Source organism: Bolinopsis microptera, chromosome 6, assembly GCF_026151205.1.
Source record: "Bolinopsis microptera isolate Bmic1 chromosome 6, MBARI_Bmic_1.0, whole genome shotgun sequence".
In the NCBI taxonomy this organism is placed as follows: domain Eukaryota; kingdom Metazoa; phylum Ctenophora; class Tentaculata; order Lobata; family Bolinopsidae; genus Bolinopsis; species Bolinopsis microptera.
This window is the reverse complement of record NC_087077.1, coordinates 14838687-14861647: the sequence shown is the minus strand read 5'-3', so window position 1 is coordinate 14861647 and position 22961 is coordinate 14838687. Positions and strand designations below refer to the sequence as shown.

The window sequence follows — 22961 nt, the reverse complement described above, 5'->3', positions numbered from 1 at the left end:
TTCCCGGGTTGGGAATCAAATCGTTGAAGGAGCGAGTGAGAGGGGTTGATTGTTTGGCGGTAAATACAAAGTGTGATATGTGGAGTATTCTCCACATGGCACACCCCCTCCTGTTCCAGTCTTGTGTTCACAAATTCAGAGAAAATGAGCGGGAAGTATTCCTGGCACTCCGCCAAGATGTTGTCACCACTATCAGAAGTCAGCTGAGTACTGATGATGGGAATCCTGGAAGGTTAGATGGGCGAGAGACAGGGAATACAATAATGTTTCCCAAGCCGCGGGACTCAAAGTCGAATAAAGTGGCAGCATCGTACCCAGATTATGATGGTATTGGGGATCTGGAGCTAGTAGTGGTGTCTTGTAAGGAGCTTGATGTTATATTGACTGAGCAGTTCTTAAAGCCCAAACACAAGGATTTGTCAGATTTTGCAGATAAAATCAGACACGCGATTAACATAGACTCGGATGCAAGACATAAGCTTTCAAGGCTGAACAATCAAAGGGACGTTTTCCTAACAGACAGGGCTGTGAATAATTTTGCTGATGACCAATCTAGGGAAGTTTATGTCAACATCTGCAAGGACATTCGCAGTATCTTGAATCCAGATGTTAAGAGAAATCATTCTAATTCATCAAGCGACCCCGGACAAAATGTTGATGGAATGGACGAGAGATTTTTGATATCGGGAATTTTAGTTGGGGAAAATTTGACCTCCAAACATATCAAAACAATTTTTGTGCTTTTCTGTGTCTTTTTACTTTTCGTTGTAATCTCCGTGTTGATCTATGAAATGACAAAGTCGAAATAAATTTTTAATCTGTAAATGTTTTGTTTTATAACATATTAGATATGTTTAAATTTATCAAAATGAAATTATTTGAAGGTTTTTTTTTTAATCAATAAACTTTCAAATTGGTACACAAATACATCATTTTATTTCAAAGAAAATATCGCCGAATGACCTTACATGCCTTGACAAGTGACCGAGTGTAAACAAAATAAGGGACACCGAAACACCAGTTGACCAGTAAACTGATCATAGCAATTACATCGGGCCCTAAATGCACCTATAAGTGAAGCGATGCTGCAACCAAGGCATGCTAGGTTTATTTCATTGAACTAATAAGGTTACAGCCTAAAATATAAATATAATAAATAACAATGTACCATAAATCATAATTATAAACACACTTTATTTAACATATTTTATTAATTATAAATGTCGAGGAATACAATATTCGATCTCGTTGTGTGTTGGCAATACAAATTATAATGTACCTTCTCAAAAACAATGAACCAGTTTATTTATTAACCAGTTGACGGTTACCAGGTGACGGTCACCAGGCGATGGTACAGACCCCAGAGCTCCCAGTATCGTAGCATTGTCCTGAACTGTTGTCTTCTTCGTATTTAAAATCTGTGAATAAAAAACGTCAAAATAGTTATTAGCACTAGCAGAAAGGTCAACAAAGTACAAAAAACTCACTTCACGTATATATTGTACATCATGAAACTAGAGTACACACTACACTACAGTAATTGTCCAACAAGCATTAGTATTTAATTATTATTTAATTAAGTAACCACTGACCCGGATTATCTGTAACGACACTGCTAGCGACTAACATTCCGCCCTCTCCTCCTCCGTCCTCCTTTACCAGCTCAGCTACATACTTTACCTCCCTTGTGAGATCTTTTTTGTCTGATACTCCCCGTTTTGTGTTGCCACGACATGTGGGGCCCTTTTGTGTTGTGGTCAGTTCTACAGGCAACACCTGACCAGATTAAATTAAAAATCTAATTGCGTTTGGTTTAATTGCCTACACAAAAGATTGTACTGATCGAACCAAGTCTCCAAAACTGAATTGAATTAATCAAAATCAAATCAATACGAAATTAAAACCTTTTAGACCTCTTTGAAGTGATAAAGCTGTTGCGTTGACTTTTCCGAAGACTCATTATCAGTTAAGCTGATGACGCTGTTAAAAGCCATGAGAAAAACCAATATCGAGGATATCATAATAGAGTATTGTAAATGCAAATCAAAATGGATCGAACTGAATACTTAGTTAGGGATGTGTGAGTAACTTGAAAATGAAAGATAAAGAGTCAAGTAGGAAATAGGTCGAGTACAATACAACAGTTTTATACATGTCATGCTTGTTATGGCTGTTATACTAAGTACTATTGTACATTCAGTTGAACTTATGAACTTTAACATTCAAACTGCGTAGTCTGTAGTCTTACTCTTTTCTTTCCGTTTAATTGTACATTTTGAATTATACTTTAACTAATCCAATCTTCCCATGCCCTAGACTATAGACTAGCACATGTATACTTTCCCCCAACAGTTTTGCGTCGAGGTTATGATCAGCAATCAGGTAACTTCATTGAAATGATCAGTAAAAGCTTACTATATAACATTAACATGTAACAACTAAGTTCATTTAGCCGGCCCATGCATGTATTTTATTTACGCGTACTTTACTCCGTGACGAACTTAACGGGTGATACTCGTAAAATATCTGTTCCATACATCCAGGACTGTCGACGAGTCCAACTCGGCGCGCGTCCTGGTAGGTTGTAAACCTACAATGACGAACTTATTAAAAGATTTGAACTACAAAGTAGATGATACAGTTACGAGTTAATTCATAAATTATTTTTATGGTTATGTTCATGCTTCATTATATAAAATACCAGCCAGATCGAGCAAGCGCTTTTGTAGGTTTACAACCTACCAGGACGCGCGCCGAGTTGGAACAGATATTTTACGAGATTTTACGAGATTTTACAGATATTTTACGAGTATCACCCGTCGAGCTACTCGCATTGAGTAAGACTAAGAGCAAGCAATAAACTAGCAAGCTAGGTAAATGTGGAAATGGGAAAGAAAAGAGTAAGAGACTAGCAAGTGCAAGCTAAATAAAATTGTTAATTGACGATGCCAACCCTCTTCAGCTCATATATAGTTACTTGACGGCACTCAGCCTGTCATTCCACCGAATCTCTATTGATTGCTCCAATCAGAGCTCTTTCGCTTGAAGTAGCGCGCGACCGCCGAAGGCGGCTCTATATTACTTGCGAAACAAGCGCGTTATAACGCAGTACACAGTACGCGTAGACTCATGGCTAGGTGAACTCTATTGATTGTAGCGCGAGATCGGTGAGATGCGCTACTGTGCCGCGCCGAGCTGAGATGAATTGACGTCGTCAATTAATCTATTGACTATTTTATGTTTATAAACATTATAGCCTGGGGACCTCAGGTAATTGTATATAGTTGCTGATCTAATTACTAGCAACTAGTTACTATGTACTAGAGCCATCGCGCTTGCGCCTTGCAATAGCTTGACGTTGTCATACGTTGTATGACCCGCCGAGCACGAGTGCGCGGCTCCACCTGTATCGTTGTAGCGCGATGCACTACTGGGTCGCGCGCGCGCATCCAATAATGCTTCTCGCAACCACACGTATGCAGATCGGCGAGATGCGAAGGATTGACATCGTGAATCAAGTTACAAACCTATAAACGTTAAACGCAATTACTGGCAACATTAATTTATTGCAGCTTGTGCATTGTAGCTTAACAAATTTATTAATTGTTGCAGAAAATAATTTTTGGAGGACGTATAACACGACTCGCTTCGCTTTTTATTTTACTATTTACTAAAAAATCAGATGTGCAGCACAATTATAATATATACATATTAGACTAAAACTAAAATTTTTATAGTTGAAGTCAGAATTTAGTTTTGCATTTTTAAATTTTTCAGCTGTAACATCAAACATGTAAAATTACATTTGACGTTCACATCAAAACTTACTTGCTCCAAATTTAATTTATTAGTAATTCATAATTGCTATTTCATATTTTCTGGTTAACCATGTTGTTAATGATTTGGCCCGGCGCGCGCTACTTCGTAGCACTTGCCATCGGGAGAAGAAAGCGGCGCGCGCTACTTCGAAGAAATTAAGACGAGTAACATCCGTCAAATTTTCTGGTTGAAGGATGTTACTAGTACAGTGATCGTCTAAATTTCTTCGAAGTAGCGCGCGCCGCTTTCTTCATTCTTTTCGGAAAGTAAATGGCTCGAGGCAAATGCATGCTACGATGTACGAAGTAGCGCGCGCGGGGCTAGTCCATTAATTCACCTAAATTAACCATGTGCTTTTGCGCCATGCACTGCGGGCGCGCTTATTTCACAAGTAAAGAAAATGTTTTTTACCGCCGGCCGGGAGTCGGGCTGCAAGCGCAAGGCTCCGGCTCTAGACAGAGACAGTCCATTAACAACAGACAATTTTCTAGACGCCAAAAAATGTTATTTCATCATTTATGTACTGAAAAATACACTTTCAAATACAAAATTTATCGCCCCACATTATGGGTCCGACTCTCATATACCCATGTCACATGTGTCTACGCGTACTGCGTGACGCGCTTGTTTCACGGCGGTCGCGCGCTATATAGTTATACTGCAAGCGAGAGGGCTCTGGATAGAGCAAGGTCCGCCTAATTGCCTCACGTTCGCGTGGTAGGCCTAGGCATGCCGTGCAAAAGTACGTGGCCATATTTTGGCTCGCGTCAACGATCTCGTCAGCGAAGCAATCTCTCTCGTCAGTAATATCTCGTTAGTGGTCAGCGAAGTAAGAATGATAGTTCGCGCGGCGCATCGCAGCGGCAAAATCCTCCAGGATCACGCGACATGAGACAAAAATTACTCCTTTGACTTGCTCAAGAATATGCACAAGTATTATATGCAAAATATCACAAGAGAACACCGTTGTCTCATATCCTATTCTTTCACTTCTCTAACCTTCCTTTTAAAAGCAGCCATAATTTTTAGCATGTTCACTTGTCCCCTCAGGCCTGGATGCAATACACATGCAGCTTTGGACAACAGTAGAAAGGCTCGAAAATTGTATTTTACGGAAAACGAATGTTTGCCGATCAAAATAATTTTCAAGGTTTTCCATCCAAAAAATAATATTTGGTTACTTCAACTGAATTCGGGGCTCAAAAATTAACTATGTCAGTAGTTTAGAAGGGTCGCATTGAAATTATATCTTTTTGGGCCTAGACAACCCCAACTTATATTAGATTATTATATTTATAGATTAAAATCATTCCTTGATAAGATATCCCAGTTTTAGACTGTTAAACTTTCTTGCTTGCATAACTCTTCTCGTATAAAAAGGAGCTTTCCTTCAAAATATGTGTAATGGACTCATAGCTATGCAAATTTTATAGACTGATGATGAGGATCCGCTAGGGTTGGTTGTAAAGTTTGGAACCTTTATATTAATGACTTAAAAAGTTGTAATCAGTGATACTATCTATCTGAAATATTCATATGTTATGCTCATTGCTGCTTTGAAATACTTAACCATGTTAAAATTCAGATGGTGATGCACCCATTGAATGTCTGTGGATGGATCTAAAACTACTTCTAAGAAAAAGAAACGAGCTGCATTAACTGTTAATATAAATGGAACTAGATACGATGTAGTTCGACGATGTGCAGAAGCTCTTGGGTACAAAACCACTACCGAAAATGATGAATCCTTCATCATTTGGTCTGACCACACAATAAATGCAGAGAGATGTGCTGAATTAAAACCTTATCAGAGAATCAATCATTTTCCTGGTATGGGGGAGATTGCCAGGAAGGATTGTCTTGCCAGAAACCTTCAGAAGATGCAAAAGACACAATCAGATGAATATGATTTCTTTCCCAAGACTTGGACTTTGCCAGCAGACTACACCACTCTCATGAATTATTATCTGGATTTGAAGAAAAGGAGAAAATGTAAAACATTTATATGTAAGCCATCAAATGGTGCCATGGGCAATGGAATACATCTCCTTCAAAACTTGGAGAAATTAAATATGCATGACAATTTGGTGGTACAGGAATATCTAGAAAGACCTTTGATTGTAGATGGAATGAAGTTTGATCTTCGCATTTATGTGTTAGTCCTGTCAGCTGATCCTTTAAAGATATTCTTATATGATGATGGACTTATGAGATTCAGTACTAATGAATATATGCCACCCACTGAGAAAAACTTAGATAACATGTACATGCATCTGACTAATTACAGTATAAACAAGTCAAGTGAAACGTATGACAACTGTGATGATGAAAACAAGGGAAGTAAGCGAAGTATCAAATACTTAAAAATGTGGATGGCAAGTCATAACTACAGCTTTACTATACTTTGGAACAGCATAACAGATATTGTAATCAAGACACTGATTGTTGCTGAACCATATTTGCTTCATACTTATCGCATGGCACGTCCTGGAACAACATCTTGTTCATCAAGCAGTGTGTGCTTTGAAATTCTTGGTATGGATATTTTTATTGATCGAAAGTTAAGACCCTGGCTTTTAGAAGTGAATAGGAGTCCAAGTTTTGGCTGTGATAGCAAAGTTGATGCAGATATTAAATTTGATGTTATAAGAACTGCTTTCAGTTTGTTGAATTTAAAACCAAGTGAAAAGTGGAGAGCTTTAGCTGCACAAAAGCAACTGAGTCGAGCAAGACTGTTAAAACCAAGAAACAACTTGCAAAGGAAAACTCAGTTTAGCGTCAGAAAGACATTCCTACGATCTCAGCTGCATGAGTTAAGAAAAGTGTCAGAGCAGACCAAGTATGAAGATAAAAACTCTGGGAAATATCATAGAATATTCCCTGCACGTTCCTCAAAGCAACCTGAATACATCAAGATGCTCAATGGGGCTTTCAAAACGTTTTTAGCTGGCAGAGGTAGCATGTTGGAACAAAAGTCCCACCACGGAATGCTGCAACATCTCAGAGAATCCGAGTTACTCGACATGTTACAACAGTGCGAGTTTGAAGAGCAAACAGCTCAAAGTCAGTCCAGTGTTCAAGCTCAACCCAAACCTGTACCCAAGATACAACCCCTTGCTAAGTTGAGACCCTGGTCATCTCCTCCTGTGTCACCGTTCTTGTTTTCTCGATACACATCCTCCCCTTCCTCACTTCCAAGTAACATCAACACTTCTCATGCTGGTTCAGAACACAATTTACATTCTTACGGGGAGAGGGCACGGAGGTTACGCATGAACGACGATATGGAAGTCTCCATGCGAAAATCTAATGCCCTACTTCTCAAACAGATCGATTCTCTTTTTAAAAACGATCGTGAGACTACGAGTGGGACACCGGACTCTCAGGAGACTTTTAAAAAAGACCTTAGTCAAGTTGCCAGAAAACCCCAAATACAAAAGGTTCCTTTCAGGTCAAAAAAAATAGTGTTCAATTCAATAATCAAGTACAAGAATAAGTCTATGTTATCATGCAGCATCAACAATCTCGGGGAGAACTCATTGGATTTGTCAAGACGACCTATACGGGCTAAAAAGTGTTGCCACAACCGGTTTTGTTCCTGTCCCGAGTTGTGTTCAAGACTGGGGAACTATCACATCAAGTCGTCACGATAGCTCCAAGTTTAGGAATTAAATATCTTACTAGAATTCAGTACTTACAGGTGTGCTACTGGTTCCGTTGAAATGCAATAGAAATGTGGTTGAATCTGGGGTCTTATCTTCTACTACATGTTATTCTGATTAATAAAAACTCAGTTTCGACTACATTTCGTCGGCACTTGGACCACCCAATCTCGATGGGACCTGTAGAATACCTGGCATTCAACATATCATACAATATTTATTGCATGCTTTGTACTTATAATGCACTATTCTAAATGCTGAAAAAAATATATGTTGTACCGTTTTATCGTATCAATCTCATATTTTCTTATCTAAAATTATTGCTGAAAATGTTAATCCTACTTGTTTGTACTCATATTTAACCGTTCCAACCGTATTAACTTCAATTAGTTTAAATTGTATATTAATGGACTGTTATTTTAGCATTATAGATTATAGTTTATAGGCTAGAATTCCAATTGTAATAATATATAAATCCAGATTTTTGTAAGGTAATATTGATTGAGTATTTGTGAGGCGATATTTTAACGAGTAAATAGAAGCAATAAAATGATTATTTGTTCAATTGATAATATGTGATTGATAGTCAACTTGTGAATTATTATTCTCTTGATCCCTTTAGCTCTGTCTGTTCTTGCTTGGTCTTATTACTTTATTAACATGCAACATTAAAATAATAATTATGCAACGTACGTTAAACACTGTACGTGCGAATAAGAAAATTAAAGTTTTGAGGTCGAGCTCACTCCACAATGATTTTAAAACAACCTCTTTTAAATTATATTTATCTCCTCGTTAAGGTAGTAGTCAATATGGACGAGACAAAGCGACCACTGAAGATTCCTGCTGAATTTACCATGTATGCAGAGAAAAACGAACTTTTCTCCATGTATGAGGTATGTTAGCAGCTGCTATAAAAGCGATATTTTGCGAATTCAGATCACTTTCTTTAATTTCTTAATTATAATATTACAAATTTGCAAAAGGGTAACCCAGAATTATTGCTAACTTAAGCAACAAATTTGCTTCCTCTAGCTCTCCTGCTGGAGAGCTCGACAAATGCTTTAGTCGAGATGTTATTGTGATAAGTGTTTTCATTTAGAATTGGCTGGGCCCCCTGGAATGAGCCCAAAGTAAGAGACCCAAGAGAGCACTAAATTAGAGAACACTTAAAAATAAAGTTAATTTCAGTAACCTCATTTTCAACTCACAACACTCCTAGGCCACTCTGGATAAATAATATTTAACAATATTTTCAGCGAATGATTCAAGAGGTGATATGTTCCCAGCCAACCGACCCTCTTGAGCATATGATAAATTTCTTGCATCGTGAAAATGATGACGGTAGGTTACACTTAGTTCCATTTATGTTTAATAAATTACTTTAAACTGTTTATGTTATTTGTTGACGTAGGAAATACGCATTTATTATTGGAAACGGACGAGTTACGAGCTTAAAATAAATCGTTAGACTTATTTCTTTGCACTTCAAAGTGATCCACTGCACCATTATTGAGTGTTTTAGCACCTTTAAAGTTTAAACTGTATCATTCTTCCGTCGGTAAATTATTGAAGACACGATATATCCATTTAATGAACTGAAACTTGTTATGACTAATATATAATAAATACTAACATACTTACATACCAACATACTGACACGCCAACTTTGTGTCAGTTCCTCAGATAATGATGATTGGACCTCCGGCCTCCGGCAAGGGCAGCATTGTAAGTAGCAGACTTTAACTAATGTCACGTCACATGCACACATCAATTTACTTGATTGTGTGTGCACACATACACTAGTGAATACTACACATTATATCGGCGCATATTTTATCATCATCTCCAAGCGATATGTAAAGGGATAAGATTTTAAAGCCTCTGAGAAGTATAAAGCTCTAAAGTAACCACGTGATATTGGTCACGTGACACTAAGCTTATCACGTGATATATTCCAGGCTCAGCTGGTGAATAACGAGAGTGGAATTCACAAGATCGACACAGCAGATCTTCTCACAGTTGAAATCGAGCAAGTTAAGAAGGTACGGTTGACCACAATTTAACGTGATATCTCCACTTTTTAAGTTTTCAGAAAAATTAATTTTTATTATTCTCTAGAAATATGATTATAATTCGAACCGCAAAATATAATCGAATATTTCTCGTTTTAACTCCTCATATTATTCAGTAACCGCGGTTTTTTAGAATCACACCACTACTGATATCGACATTTTAATATTTAACATAATGTTGCTTATTGACTTTTTGTGAACTGCAAAAATTTATGGTGGACTGCATGCTATCGGATTGAAATCTACAATAATTTTGATCAAACTGTTAATATAAAGTTATAAAATTAGCTATTCTTGTAAGTGACGCTCTGTAATGTCTAGGCAAAGTCGTCGCTAGAAAGCGATGAGGACATCCCTGGAGATATTCTTGGAGCGCTGGTAAAAGAGAGGATATCTAAAAAGGATTGTGCTGATAATGTGAGTCTGTCTGTAATCTCTTGTAGTCCCATTTTTAATGAACATATAGATGAAATAAAGGTTAATATTTAGCAAATAATTAATAGATTAAGGTATTAATACTGAAGGTATCGGTGTCAGGTATAATCGAGGTATGGTGATCAATTGTCCATCAGTAGTTCTACTCAAAACCAGCCTCAATATTCTCCAATTATTACAGTCCACCTTAACTAATACATCATCATGGCAGAAACTAATTTTGTATCGTACCATTTCAACTGTCACTTGCCGGGCCCAAAGTCATCTTGTTTCTCCGGCTACTCTTCTCATTACTTATTATTTCGGAAAGTCACCCGGATTTCCTTTTTATGAACATATAGATGAAATAAAGGTTAATATTTAGCAAATAATTAATAGATTAAGGTATTAATACTGAAGGTATCGGTGTCAGGTATAATCGAGGTATGGTGATCAATTGTCCATCAGTAGTTCTACTCAAAACCAGCCTCAATATTCTCCAATTATTACAGTCCACCTTAACTAATACATCATCATGGCAGAAACTAATTTTGTATCGTACCATTTCAACTGTCACTTGCCGGGCCCAAAGTCATCTTGTTTCTCCGGCTACTCTTCTCATTACTTATTATTTCGGAAAGTCACCCGGATTTCCTCATTTTAATCTACCATTGGATGAGAACGTGACATCACCTCTACTCTACATACACCTTGTTTCATATTGAAACTTATTATGATGCTGGTTGATTATTTATCCATTTATTTACGAAATATTCAACATTATTTAAGTAACCAATTCGTCATGACTCAACCGATTTTTTTCATGTGCGCCATCTTCTTTCTCCTTGTATTGATCTGCTATCAAATTAAATTTCTCTCAAATTTGTTATTGGGTAAATTCGGATTGGTCTTCCACCTGTGAAAGAGCTGGAGGTGGGGCAAAAGAGGCGCACGCATTCCACACTGAACCTAAAATGGTGTCAGCCGCAAAATTATAAAAGGGTTATGTCAGCCCTTGTTAGTACTTTAGTTTGTTTACCGATCCTTCTGCAATCTCTACCTCTGATATATACTCAACAATGGGAATGTGCACATCTCGCAAACAACACCTGGAACCAGAAGAAATCCCCTCTCCGAAGCTGTATCAAGAAGAAGACCTCCCCTCCTCCGAATCCATAAACACATTCGAATCCTCCTACTCTCTACAAGAGAAGATTGGGTCTGGAGGTTTCGGCACAGTCTTCAGAGTTACCCACATCCTCTCTGGAGCAGATCTGGTGGCTAAGAAGATCAAGACAGACCCAGATAATAAATTACCAGCAGAGATAACCCTGATGACAGACCTGGAGCATCCCCGGATAATCAGACTCTTGGAGTTCTACACCACCCCCCGACACCTCCTCCTTATCCTGGAACTCCTCCCTGGCTGCTTGGACATATTCGACTACATCGACATAAAGACCAGGATCCCGGAGCAGAACACCAAGTACATTCTCCACCAGCTCACATCCGCTCTATCCTACCTGCACGAGGAGAAACAAATAGCTCACTTGGACGTTAAACCTGAGAACATCCTGATACAACCCTCTACTGAAGACATCAAGCTCATTGACTTTGGAGCAGCTCAGAGAATCAGACCAGACCTCCACTCCACCTTCAAAGGAACCAAACAGTATGCCAGTCCTGAAATCCTCTTCACTGGTCACTACGACCCTGTGGCTGCTGACATCTGGGCTTTGGGAGTGACTTTCTACAAAATGATAATGGGGCACTTACCCTTTAAGAGGCCACGTGACTATTTGAGACCTCTAACTTTTACCTACACTGGAGTATCAACAATTTGTCTGGAGACGATAGCTATTATCCTGAACCCTAACCCAGATCTGAGACCGCTCACTATAAGAGACATTATGAGCTGCCATTGGATGAGAACGTGACATCACTTTACTCTACCTACACCTTGTTTCATATTGAAACTTTTGATTATGATTTATTTATTGATTATTTATTGATTTACTGGTTATTTATGAAATATTTAACATTATTAACACAAATCGATTCGTATCAATGCAGTCATGACTGAACCAATTATTTTATAGACCGTCATCTTGGGTATTATACAATAATTTATTATATTTCAAAGAGAAGATTATTAAATTTTGCATTTAATCTGAAAAAATGAGATGTGAAACAGATTAAGAAGTTATCAAACATATTGTGTATCTCGTTATCAAAATTGACTGGGTCACGTGATCAGGTAAGCCAATCACCTGATCACACGTAACGAATTAACTCGTTATGCTTCATATACCAAACACAATTCAATAAAATTTAGCTCGATCTGACTATCAAACTATCAAATAAATGCGAAAATGAACCTTCATTTGAAAAAATGGACACTAATATTTTTCTAGTTGACAAGTAAGTCATACCAGAAAGAATTATTTCAATTGGGCACTCAGTGACTGAGCTATTAAGGCCAACGTATGGGTACTGACTTTTGGCCCACCATGTATAATATAATGATATGTAGATGTAAGTGATCTTGCTTAGTGATTCGATTTAATACAGCGTTGATTTATTAAATTTGAGGTTATAATAGCATTTTTTAGTAAGGATTCTGCAACTTCTTTATAATACACCATTGTTCAATTTAATTTGAGGTTAAAATAGGAGTTTTAATGACCGCAAACTAGTCGCTCATGCATCTGCTTGACGATATGGTTAAAAAGGTCTTCAGGAGATTAGTTATGGAGCGCGCGATCAACAGTTTTATTGATTGAGTTGCGCAAAATTGTGCGCGTTGCCATGGTTACCAACAGATAATGTCCGCCGTCACGTCAAAGTTGCCCAAATTGTACGTCTGTTTACTGAATCTCTTAATTGTTGTCACTAGCATTGACAAAACAAGTAATATATGCAAGGTGTGCACGAAGAATTGCTTGCTCTGATCACTATGCTTCACAGGGCTGGATGTTGGTTGGCTATCCAAAGACAAGAGATCAAGCTCTTGCTCTCCAACGACATGGAATATTTGCCAAACACGTTGGTTAGTACTTACTTATTACTCCTTAATTTAAGAAGCCGATCATTTAAATATGATTCCTGTGGTTATGATCACTCGGCGCTTCGGCCGAGTTTCACCATGCTGCAACATTTCTGATTTGTTACTTTTTTAGTGTTTATGGAAGCTCCTGACATGGTCTTAATCGAACGGTTCATGGGTAAACGTGTAGATCCTCAAACTGGAGGTAAGCATATCTGATCTCAATTTTTTAACCGATCATTGACGAAATGGTATATTTAAAAAATCTGTCTTGCATTATTTGACTTCAATTATGATTTCAGGGATCTATCATTTAACGTTTGAGCCTCCCGAGAGCCCAGAGGTAGTTAGACGAATAAAACCAATCGAGAATCAATCAGAAAAGTTCCTCAGGAAACAGCTCCTTCACTATCACAGGTTTTTATCTTTTGCTGAATCTTCCATGGAGCAGATTACTGAGTTTATGTAACGATAATTTGACTACTTGAACAGAGCCATTGACTGAGTGTTATAAGAATATTTATTTCAGGAATATTGAAGGAATACGTGCCGCGGTTTCCAAAGGAACCACTAAAATTATAAATGCTGATCAGCCGAAAACAGACGTTTTTGCTCAAGGTTAATTTTTTATTTAACTTCCATATTAAGCGGGTTTGTGTTCATTGGCACCTAAAAGATCTCATGATATAGTTGTGAAATCCAGACAAATTGCTCTGCTAACTCCAGTTACCCTGTAAGATGTAACATCTGGCACTCTAATCTAACTCTTGATCCTCACTCTAAAGTCAGCTCTGATCTTTTGGAATTATCAAATAATATGATATATTGACCACGTGTGCTCACAGTGTACCACTTCTTGTGCCAGCAAGCTCGCTCAGTGGCTCCGCAATGTCCACGTGTTATTCTTCAAGGACCTCGTGGTAGTGGGAAGGGAACACAAGCTGCTCTGTTGACAGCCAAATATGGTGTCGTGAACAGTAAGTATCTTCTTTCGTGATTGGTTAAAGTATGCAGCTAACATGAAATATTTACTCAAGTTTCAGCTTGTACCGCCAGATTTCCTGGATGATGAATTAATCATATAATTTCATGCTCGTGTTTGTTTGACCCAACATATCGGTAAATAACCGTGTATACACTGCAGTTTCTATGGTGGAACTAATAAAACAAGCGATAGCTGATAATTCGAAAGTTGGAAACATGATGAGCACATACATCGACAAGAAGATGATGGGTAGGTTACTAACTAGGTTACTAACTAGGTTACTAGGTATACATCAGTTAGATATACTAACTGAGAAATATTCAATCAATATTCAATTATGATTTCAGTAGATTAATCGTTATCTAAATCTCACACTGTTCAAGGTGTAATTTTAGCTTAAAGTTGTATAACAACTTTTGATAATTAAGCAACTCAGGTCGATCAAAAAACAATAGGCATCTCATGGACGTTGGTCCTTGTAAGTCTAAATCCATAATTGTATTTTCAAACTCAGAACAGCACAACTTTTTGGTATAGCAGAGTGGCTGAGTCTACTTCTTTAATCTCAATGAAGCAGGAACATTTTTGTCATTTGCCTTATAAAATCTTGGAACAGCACACACGTTCATAGCTCATAGCACAGATTCAGAAAATGCCTTAATCGGCCGACTTTTTATTTTATATTTCTTGAAAATTTCTCCCACTTTTTTATTTAAAATGGAACCGTTTTTCAAAAAATAATAGACATACGATAGTTTATTTGACAAACTGAAAACAGCACTAAAAACCAAAATGCAGTATTTTGATAAAACAATAAACAATTCCATCATGATGTCATTGTAATACAGCCTACCACCAGGAATCATCTTACTCTTACTCCGTAACATACTAGCTTGGAAACGTACTGATGTGTTTAGTTTAGAACGATTAAACTTCCCATCTTCTAGTGGGTCCCAAGCACGGATATATTTCTGAGCTCACTGTTGTTCCCCCCTCATGTTTCATTTCATCCAAGTTTACCCTTCCTATTCTGCAGATATTGTCAGTATTTAACACTCGTAACTCCTCAGTGCCAGATAACATAGTGTTGAAATGTCTAGTGGAGCGACTTAGTAAAATTGATTGTGCAACTAAAGGTTGGGTTCTGAGAGGATACCCCAGATCCAGACATCAGGCTGAGGCGCTTAGTGAGGCTGGATATGCTCCCAACAGGTTTTTATAACTAATGAATAGATATTTTTAACCATTTTATCGGCAGGTTTTTTATTCATTAAACAGCACTTCGTGTTAGATCGTTAAGTGGCTCTATCATAACAACCAATGAATGGCTGTTTTGAAAGTAATCAAGGACCGTTCTCGCAAGATGATTGGTTACTGCAACTAGCGTAGCTGCATAACAGGGGGCCTCTTTGTGAATGTTTGTTGTGGAGTTGGGTTTGCTAAAGGAGGATTGTCAAATCAATTCAATTTATCTACTTGCAAACCTTTCATTTGTTTATCAATATGATAGAATTATGCATGAACCGAAATATATTCAAAAATGTTTGAATGCAACATCTTGAATGGGAGCATCTCGTTCAATATTTTAGCATGTTTAGCACATATTTTGCCAACGGAGGGTCACAAAATCCTATTTCAATATCCGAGCATCACAGAATATGAAACAATTACAAACAACTACTTCATAGCACTTACTTTTTTTCTAACGCTGTATTAACTATTACTTTTATTATCTTCAGAGTGTATTTCCTGGAGTGCCCCACTGACACGATAGTAGAAAGATTATCTCTGAGAAGATCAGATCCCGTCACAGGACAGCAGTATCATCTCATATACAATCCTCCTCCAAGTCTTGAAATGAAGCGACGACTCAAAACGGTGAGTTAACCTTTCAAACAATATCCATGGATAAATCAGTAGACTTCAGGTTAAGAAACCACAAATCTCCCAAAAACCTTTTCCAAACCACGAAACTGAACCAACTTCCACATTTCAGCACCACAAAGACGCAGAATCGGCAGTAGACGAAGACGTGTTATCGTACGACAGCCAAGTTGAGGAACTAATGGACTACTACACGACTAGTCAGAGTGTAAATGCGGATCAAGATCCCCACACGGTGTTCGAGAGTATCGAGAGTTTACTCACAAAACCTCTTCCCAAACAAGCCCTTAAAGCGACGCTGTAGAATCGATAATAACTTATTTCTGCTTTTGTGGAGCGGTTTTCTGAGAAATGTTTTGACTATTAGTATTGAGACTGTCGTTGGACCAATGTTTGGACATTTCGGAGCATTTTTGTGTATTGATATGCTGAGAAGCTAATTGTAGATGAATCGAAAGAAACTAATCTGTTAAATTTAAAGATTGTACATAGAACACTTGTCATTGTTGTTTTTAGGTTTCAATGAGAAGGAAATGTTATTATTTACGTCATAACAATTAGTGATCGTTTACACATTACGTAAGCTAGATTTTGGCTATTGAATACCCCTTCCCCCATCATAAGCCACAGCTGTACACATAAGCCAAAGCTATTGTTAGAAATTACACTAGCGTAAGCCTTTCCAAACCCCTTCCCCTAGGCTGGTTTACGTAATATGTCAGCGATCACCAAGTAAAACTTAAAGAATCAAAAATAAAATGTTGACAACGGCGCTCATGACTGTGGCAAAAGAACTTTACCGGGGCCCGCAACCTGGCCGAAGGGGGCCCTACGGAAAATTTCAGTTAATTTAAGTTTCAGTTTGTAAATTTCAAAACTCGCCCCACATAACGTCATTTAATTCCAGTAATTTTGCACCCTTATAGTTAATACTGCTCCCAGATATACTTCTATAAATAGACGGTACGAGTTTTTGGAGTGCCCTAGTTGGGCGCCTGGAGAAGATTTTCTCTAGCAAGCTGTGCCCACCAGCAAGCTGGTGGGCACAGCTCTGGTGGACCAGATCAAGCTTTACAAGTCGTTGGGATTGTTCAACACGTATTCCTGCAGAGAAATGCTTGTGGCAAATTTGTTCTCAGATGATAATATGTATTGATGTTAATTGTACCCTAATTATTGTTTGGAGGTAAATCGTCGTAGCTCGCTCACAATATTTGAAGAAATGGAAGCGATACTTGACTTCTGCTTCCCTGTGATCAGCCTGAGCCACTTCCTAAAATCCTTCATGCGTGTCAAGTAGATGACGACATCAAGTGTGGTGTTGAGAGTATTCAAGAGACATCTTGCCAGCGGCCACGAATACCAAAACATAAAGTAGTTTGAAAATATTCCAGAATCCAGGCCAAATTCGTCTTTGTAGATAGTAGATAAGCAAACGTAAAGAGCGCATAAAGAGAAGATTGGAAGGTAGCAAAACAGAAATACTCCAGTGAAGATAGTGATGGTAATGGCAGCACTGCGGTGTCGTGCTTGTCTAGAACCAGAGGATATTACTGGTTTTGATAGGAGAATTATTGTGCTCAAAATGAAATTGATGAATGTCAGGACGGCAGGTAATCCGGTTTCAATAGACAGCAAGGCATATTCGGCCGTTATGTAGGAGCTTTGGAAGTGGTTTAAAGTGCCTGTTTGTGTGTCAAAGAACGGGTAACAGTACCCAGAATCTGCTCCATATATCACCCCAAATCCAACTAAGAAGTTGGCTACTTGACGCAGTCCCAATACAAGTAAAAGAGGTAAATGTAAAGGACTACAATGACTGCGTTCTTTCTGATCCCGTAAAAAGGACAGGCGATGGCTATTGTTCTGGATGCGCTTAGCAGCAGAACAGTCATGGGGTAGAATTTAGTGCTGATATCAAATACTACGGTCCAAAAATTACAAAACATCTTTTCATCGAACAAGCCAGGATTCCTGCCGTTGAGGAATGCCTGAATAACTGGAATCTGACACAAGCAAATAACAATATCAATGTAACACAAGTATTTATAGAGTCTTGGTGCTAGTTCTTTCTTGCTATGGAAGTATCCAAAAGCCAGAGAGTTGCCCACAAAGCCCAAAAATGTGGCCACTAAAGTTAACATTCCGATAGTTATATCCCACGTTACTGAGGGATCACCTGAGGGCATATCTTTGTGCATCCAAACATGATCTTCATAGCTGTGGTTTTCTGCCATAATCTCTGCACAAGTTTGATGTAGTAATTCCCTTAATATATAAACGGTAAAATAATATATAAAACGGTACCAACGAAACTATAGTGTAGGACGAAATGGAATAGATGCCTTATATCGTTCGGGGCGTTATCTCTAAAAATGGTAATTTTATAGTTCGTTTTGTCTTGTGCATGAAAGGGCTATCGAAAACCAAAGGCGTAGAGGAATTGAGCAAATTATATCGCAAATTTGTACATCTAATAGCGCAGTTCAGAAAAACAAACTGAATAGTCAATACAAATAAATGGTAGGGTCAGAATCTGGCACGGTGAAATAATTTACATCGTACAATAACAATACCTTCAATCTTCATTCAATTCTGTTCTTAACAAAAGTTCAAAAAATAAATCAATTGTGAATTGTCAATGAATTCTTACAGTTTGAAAAATGCAACGAATGATAGTAATTCAAATTGGTAATGGTATTGAATCAAATTCCTCGCTTTGCGATGTCAGATATGAATAAAAATCCTCAAATATGTAGTTTAATCCAATTAGTTGCACTACAATAGTACAATAGCCAACTTTGTCGATAGTTATAGATTATAGAATAGTCGAGAATCTCGGAACAAACAGTGGTACATGTATACAAAAGTATTTTACAGTCACCAATATGGACACTATCTTAAACTCATTGTTCCTCGTGTAGCACACTAGGTGTACCTAGCTGCTCGACTTAGTGGTAAGTTTTACAAAATGAAAGACGTTAAATATGGAGTTTTGCGGAAGAGAATTAAATATAAAAACTTAATAAAATGGTAATCCACAGAACTAATCTCCAAAAACTATGTCATGACTCGTGAAACTAAAACTTGTGAGGAATGGTCATGTGACATGATAGTGGAATAAGTTTAGGAGTGAGCAGACGAATGCTGACAAACTCTTTCAACAAGGTGAACTAAAGCGGAAAATGATAAATGGAATGGTGTGTCACGTGATTGATGAAAAGGGCCTGCTAGGATGGCTAATTAATTGAGTAAAGCTTATTGGTTGAAGTGAAATGCGTATACAGAACTTATAATGAAATGTATGCAACTAATTGCTGGGAAATGAGAACTTACATGATTTGAGGTGCTGAAACTGTGGAATCTAAACGGTACAATTTGAGGTGAAGGTGACTCATGATAGTTTCAAGTTTACAACAAACAAAATATAAACTATATAAAATCAAGTGTCTTTTTATCTATTTCTGAGTAATATCAATAACTGTAAATTAAAGTAACTTCTTTAACAAGTAACAAAAAACAAAAATTTCGGTTGAAAATGTATGGCCTCTGAAAAAAACTTGAAAGGTCGGCCACCGGTAAATTCATGACCGGGATAATTTGGCGGGTTTTGGGAAAGTCCGACATATTTTTCCCGGTCATTAATTTTCCCAGTTATAAATTAACCCGCTATAATATAATATTCCCGAGTAAGGTATTCACTATTGCAAATAAATTTGTCATGCCATAGTTATAATACACTGCAGCCACACGCGCTGCTGCCGTGCGTCGCGCGACCTTTTCTGTCATGGTAAATGAAAAATTGTTATATTTTATTTTGTATTTGTCATTGCGCCCTCCTATTATAACGTTTGGTTATGGGACAGACAGAAGGACTTTCGACAAATCTGTTCCAAATAAAAAGTTCGAAAATCGAGTTTTTAGTGAATAACTTAAAATATATTTTTGATTTCTCAAGAACTGACCGACAGAATTTTCTTTAACTTTCCAAATAGGTAGGCGAATTTCTATTTGCCAAACTTGAGATATGACTTCAGACACAAGAAAATATCTCCAAATTGGCGGTTTCTAGCGGAACACAGGCATATATTTCGAGATCTGACTAATTCAAATTGGTGGTTATATTTTCTTGTGTTTGAGGTAGTATCTCAAGTTTGGAACAAACTCGCACAGATTGTTCCTATTATAGTTATTTTACTATCTGAAAAGTTTAAAGAAAATGAATCAACATAATCTCGAGATAAATGCTTTGGTACCACACAAAACCACCAATTTGGAGATATTTCCTTGCGTTTGAAGTGATATCTCAAGTTTGGCACATAGAAGTTCGCCCAAACTCGCGCAAATTATCCGTCTTATTGCCATGTAACTATCTGGAAAGTTTAAAGAAAATTGATCAACACGATCTTGAGATAAATACCTTGGTACGAAATATTGTACGATGGTACAGTTTGGTAAATAAAGTACAACTCAGGACAGGCTGACATACACGTTACAAGTGTTGAAGGAAGTACCCCACTCAATATTGGGATAGTATCAGAAAAGGTTCTCTGAGTCTTGTGAATAATCATTTGGGGCCCCTTTCTTGTGCAGTGTAAAAGCGACATGAACCCTAAAAGGTGACCAGAAGCGACCCAAAAGCGACCGGAAGCGACCTAAAAGCGACCAAAAAGCGACCAGAAGCGACCAAAAAGCGACTAGAAGCGACCAAAAAGCGACTAGAAGCGACGAGAAGCGACCCAAAAGCAACCAAAAAGCGACGAGAAGCGACCAAAAAGCGACTAGAAGCGACGAGAAGCGACCCAAAAGCAACCAAAAAGCGACGAGAAGCGACCAAAAAGCGACCAAAAAAGCGACCAAAAAGCAACCAGAAGGCGACCAGAACTCCAGAAGCGACCAAAAAGTGACCAAAAGCGACAAAATTGAGTCAAAAAGTGACAGAAAAGCGACAAATTTGTCATTTTACACAGCTTACACACATTTTACACAGCTTACATACATTCTGTTTGGAGAGAAGAAGAAGAAAAATAATATGAATTGGAAATTCAACTCATAAAACTTATTTTGATATCTTGGTTGTCTCTAAGAACCTCGGGCCCCTCTCTTGTGTAAGATATAAGTTAAACAATTTAGGGAATTTAAAGTAAAGGAGGAGGTGGAAGAGGAGAAGGACTAAGGAGGAGGAGGAGGACTGAGGAGAAAGATGAGGAGGAGGACTGAGGAGAAAGATGAGGAGGAGGACTGAGGAGGACGGGGAGGAGGAGGAGGAGTAAAACTGAGGAGGACTGAGGAGAAGGAGGAGGAGGACTGAGGAGGACTGAGGAAGAGGACTGAAGAGGGAGACTGAGGAGGAGGAGGGAAGGCGGAGGATGACTGAGGAGGATGACTGATGAGGAATGATGAGGAGAAGGAGGTGGATGAGGAGGATGAGGAGGACTAAGGAGAAGGAGGAGAAGAAAGAGGACTGGTGAAAAGGATTGATGAGGAGGAGGAGGATCAGGATGACCCAGGAGGAGGATATAGGAGGAGAAGGAGGAGGACTGAGGAGGAGGATGAGGACTGAGGAGGAGGAGGAGGACTGAGGAGGATGGCTGAGGGGGATGACTGAGAGGGAGGAGGAGGAGTAAAACTGAGGAGGACTGAGGAGAAGGAGGTGAACTGAGGAGGAGAACTGAAGAGGAGGACTGAGGAAAGGAGGAAGAGGAGGGGAGGTGGAGGAGGATTGAGAAGGATGACTGATGACTGGTGAGGAGGGGAAGGAGGTGGATGAGGAGAAATATGAGGAGGACTGAGGAGGAGGATGAGGACTGAGGAGGAGGAGGACTGAGGAGGATGGCTGAGGAGGATGACTGAGAGGGAGGAGGAGGAGTAAACCTGAGGAGGACTGAAGGGAAGGAGGAGAAGAAAGAGGACTGGTGAAAAGGATTGATGAGGAGGAGGATATAGGAGGAGAAGGAGGAGGACTGAGGAGGATGACTGAGGAGTAGGACTGAAGAGGGGGACTGAGGAGGAGGAGGGGAGTCGGAGGAGGACTGAGGAGGATAACTGATGAGGAATGATAAGGAGGGGAAGGAGGTGGATGAGGAGGATGAGGAGGACTAAGAAAAAGGAGGAGGAGAAGGAGGACTGGTGAAGAGGATTAATGAGGAGGAGGAGGACTGATGAGGAGGAGGAGGACTGAAGAGGAGGATCAGAGGAGGAGGAATGAGGAGGAGGAGGACTGAGGAGGAGGAGGACTGAGGAGTAAAAATAGGAGGAGGACTGAGGAGGGGAGGAGGAAGAAGACTGAGGAGGATCAGGATGACCCAGGAGGAGGACCCAGGAGGAGGACCCAGGAGGAGGAGGATGACTGAGGAGGAGGACTGAAGAGGACTGAGAAGGAGGAGGACTGAGGAGAACTGAGGAGGAGGACTGACTAGGAGGAGGAGGGGGACTGGGGGAGGACTGACGAGGACTGAGTAGGAGGACTAAGGAAAACGATGAGGAGAAAACGACCAGAAGCGACCAAAAAGCGGCCTCAACGTAAAATAAGTGACCAAAAGTCGACGTTGTTAAAAAAAAAGTGACCCAAAAGGGCCACTTTTCTGCCAGAAGTGTCATCAAAAGTGACGGTCACTTTTACACAAGAAGGGGGGCCCCATTGGCTCGTTAGCTAGGGTTTTGGCAGTGATATCATAGTACAACTAAGTACCACCCCGGCCCCTGACTAATTAATTATCTAAATGCTAATTAGGCAAGAACACTGAAGCTGTTCTAAAGTGTGAGCTATAGTTATTTTAAAAGCTGTCGCTAAGTATCCAACTTTCCATTATAAAAGCCGGATGAGTTTATTTGTGAAGTTCTTCTAATGATTATTGGCAGTATTGGGGAGGCACAATCAGAAATACAGTTTTGTGATTGGCTACCCATAAAACAATGCGGTAACGGGTAAGGGTCTTGTGCCTGTCCTCATTTCTCAGCAGCTCCGTTCAGTTAAACCACTTAATTTTTCGGCAGTTGTAACCCAGTTACCTCAGAGCCTCGTGCTGGCTTTTACAGAACTATTTGCCAGAATATTTACGAAGAAATATTAAAAA

General features: G+C 38.9%; 2 protein-coding genes across 3 annotated transcripts; both read left to right on the top strand.

The window, feature by feature from the left end:
- Positions 1-5404: 5404 nt before the first annotated feature.
- Positions 5405-8115, top strand: LOC134816466 (tubulin polyglutamylase TTLL7-like). Its single transcript, XM_063825319.1, has one exon. It carries the CDS (start codon positions 5424-5426, stop codon positions 7470-7472), a length of 2049 nt encoding a protein of 682 aa, XP_063681389.1. The 5' UTR covers positions 5405-5423; the 3' UTR covers positions 7473-8115.
- A 167-nt stretch (positions 8116-8282) lies between these two features.
- On the top strand, positions 8283-17043 carry LOC134816465 (adenylate kinase 8-like). 2 transcript variants are annotated; one of them, XM_063825317.1, is made up of 15 exons: positions 8283-8377; positions 8741-8825; positions 9160-9209; positions 9443-9526; positions 9878-9973; positions 12938-13019; positions 13150-13221; positions 13319-13433; positions 13546-13634; positions 13862-13993; positions 14161-14250; positions 14438-14479; positions 15072-15213; positions 15741-15879; positions 15998-16414. In XM_063825317.1, the coding sequence occupies exons 1-15, from the start codon at positions 8294-8296 to the stop codon at positions 16187-16189; spliced, it is 1494 nt and encodes a 497-aa protein (XP_063681387.1). In that variant the 5' UTR covers positions 8283-8293; the 3' UTR covers positions 16190-16414. The 2 variants fall into 2 exon arrangements, with proteins under 2 accessions (XP_063681387.1, XP_063681388.1); XM_063825318.1 differs by lacking the exon at positions 14438-14479 and having other exon boundaries at positions 15998-17043.
- The last annotated feature ends 5918 nt before the right edge of the window (positions 17044-22961 follow it).